Genomic DNA, 2,813 nt, shown 5'->3' on the forward strand with positions numbered 1-2,813 from the left:
ATGATGGGAAGTACTGGATCTTCCCAGAAACAGCTGTAAGACTCTATCCATAAAATACTTCTCCAACCTTACCATTGCTCTCTTTATCTTTTTATTTTTATATATTTACACACATATATATATATATATATTTCGTTTTTGTATTTGGTTTGCAAGATTCTTTATGTGAATTGATGTATTGAAGCATATATTATTGTGTCTGGGGAGAGTCATTCTCTTTTAGTGCCTTATTATTTAATACACACACTGGTTCGATTTGCACTCATTTACTTATTTATTTTTTCTAAAATTTTCATTGCGTCTTGCAACCTTTTCAATATGTATGTATAGATCAGCGTCGCCTTAATGGCACTTGTGCCGGTGGCACATGAAAAGACATTCAAGCAAAGTCATTGCCAGTGCCACTGGACTGTCTCCTGTGCAGGTAGCATGTAAAATACACCATTTTGAGCATGGCCGTTGCTAGTACCTCCTGACTGGCCCTCGTGCCAGTGGCACATAAAAGCACCCACTACACTCTCGGAGTGGTTGGCATCAGGAAGGGCATCCAGTTGTAGAAACTCTGCCAAATCAGATTGGAGCCTGGTGCAGCAATTCGGTTCGCCAGTCCTCAGTCAAACCGTCCAACCCATGCTAGCATGGAAGGCAGACATTAAACAATGATGATGATGATGATGATATATATATATAAATACACACACACACACACACACACACACACACACACACACATATATCTAACATAATCAAATTTATATTGCAGGTGCTTTCTTCATTCCATATTTTATATTCTTGATTCTCTGTGGTATACCACTATTCTTCCTGGAAGTATCATTTGCCCAATTTGGTAGCCTTAGTCCTATAGCTATATGGAGAATAAGTCCGCTATTTAAAGGTAAGTAACCTACTTTGCTCTATATTGAAATGTCCTTCTGTGTATAAATCTTTCTTTTGTTGGTAAAGTGTGGAGGTGAGATGCTCAGTTGAATACAATACTGGTCTTAATTTTGTAGTTACTGGACAAGACATTTTACCTCATCAACAAATAAGTCCAAGGTAATAAAAACTTAATTAATAATAAATTAAGTTCCAATGCATTATAATATTGCAGTAAATCCAAGTGGAATTGACTTACATGTGTATACATAATTGACTAAAACCATCTTTTTTGAAAGATTTATTTTTCCATACCACTTTTGGTATTTGTTAGTTGAAGAAGACGTTTCCTTCAAGCTGCTCTGTCATAATAGCCAAGTTGATGGAGATAATCTCATAGAAGTACTCTGACTCATTTGGAATTGCTCTACAGCATTAGTTGCTTTATAAGCTGAGAGTCTAGACACATTCATCTGATTTCCCAGGGTGTTGATTACTTTTCTTTGCTGTTGAATTGCACAATCACTCTGTTGACTGTGGAATCCCAAGGTTTTGTGAAATCTTACGCTGGCTATGTCCATCCTTGGGTTCACCCACAATACACCCTCTTTGGAAATCGGATAACTCTTTTGCTTCTGGTGTTTGCAGCATAACTGATTGCAATGAACAATTAAAACACTGTGATTTGAAATGAAAAATAATAACACATTAACAATTTTGAACAGTCAGGTTGTGTTTGCACAATAAAATGATATAATGAGGTGAGCTTAGTTATTTTCAAACTATCTGTATATAGACAAATACAGGTATATCAAACAACATAAATTCTTCGTTTATCAAAACTATCTTTGCATGTAAAGGATGTGTCAATTACCAAATGACAATTGTGACTGACTCCACTTAAGAAGGGGAGATAATCTCAAAAGAATCAAGGATTCTGAGATACCTGCTACTGACCACTTTGAGTTATTTCTCTTCATTTTTGTTTAAATTATATAAAGTACCTTGGCCATAACTGTTTTCTCCTCTGTTTTGCCAGTCAAGCCATGCAAACTATGCCAGCATGGAAAACGGACTCTGAATGATGATGATATATATATATATCTGTATAAATATATATATATATATATGTGTGTGTGTGTGTGTGTGTGTGTGTGTGTGTGTGTGTGTGTGTGTGTATAAATATATATACATATGTGTGTATATATATATGTATATATATGTGTGTGCGCATATATATATATATATATATATATATATAGGTGCAGGTGTGAATGTGCGGTAAGAAGTTTGCTTCTCAAACACATAGTTCTGGGTTCCGTCTCACTGCGTGGCATCTTCAGCAAGTGTCTTCTACTATAATCCTGGGCCAACAGAAGTCTTCCGATTAGACTTGGCCTTAGTAGACAGAAACTGAAAGAAGTTCATTGTGTGTGTGTGAAAGAGAGACTACTTGCTTTGACATCATGCGATAGCTGTAAATGCAGTGTAGTGTAATTCATTTCTAATATTCTGTGAATTACATGTCTTCCTGTGAGGGAGATATGCTTGGAAATAGGTACAGGTTGGTGACAGGAAGGACATCCAGTTGTAGAAAATCTGCTTCAAAGTCCAACCCATGAAGCTTGGAAATGTGGATGTAAATGATAATGATGAGGAGGATACACACACACACACACCCACACACGTTTCAAAAGTAAAAAGACCTGCCTCCTTGTAATACCATTTCGTCTGTGCAGACACTACTCCATTCCCCAGACAGGTTAAATTCTAAGGAACAGCACAAAGCACCTCGGTTGCTAAATCCTAGATTAACGATTTAAAGGCATCAAATGACATTATTTGATTTCTAGAAATAAATCTTTCAAAAATGTTGGTTTCTATTTACTGTTGTGATGTGTGTGTGTGTGTGTGTGTGTATATATATATATATATAT

The 2,813-nt window shown here is 36.0% G+C and overlaps 1 protein-coding gene across 2 annotated transcripts in view; it reads left to right on the forward strand.

Annotated features, from left to right (window-relative positions):
- Positions 1-2,813, forward strand: part of LOC106872196 (sodium- and chloride-dependent glycine transporter 2) — a 126,224-nt gene that overhangs the window by 76,268 nt on the left and 47,143 nt on the right. For both annotated transcript variants that reach the window (XM_052973786.1, XM_052973787.1), the window contains exon 3: positions 764-895. In XM_052973786.1, coding sequence (XP_052829746.1) covers positions 764-895 — 132 coding nt within the window. The remainder of the gene's footprint in view (positions 1-763; positions 896-2,813) is intronic.

This window comes from Octopus bimaculoides, chromosome 16 (genome assembly GCF_001194135.2).
Source record: "Octopus bimaculoides isolate UCB-OBI-ISO-001 chromosome 16, ASM119413v2, whole genome shotgun sequence".
Taxonomy (NCBI): domain Eukaryota; kingdom Metazoa; phylum Mollusca; class Cephalopoda; order Octopoda; family Octopodidae; genus Octopus; species Octopus bimaculoides.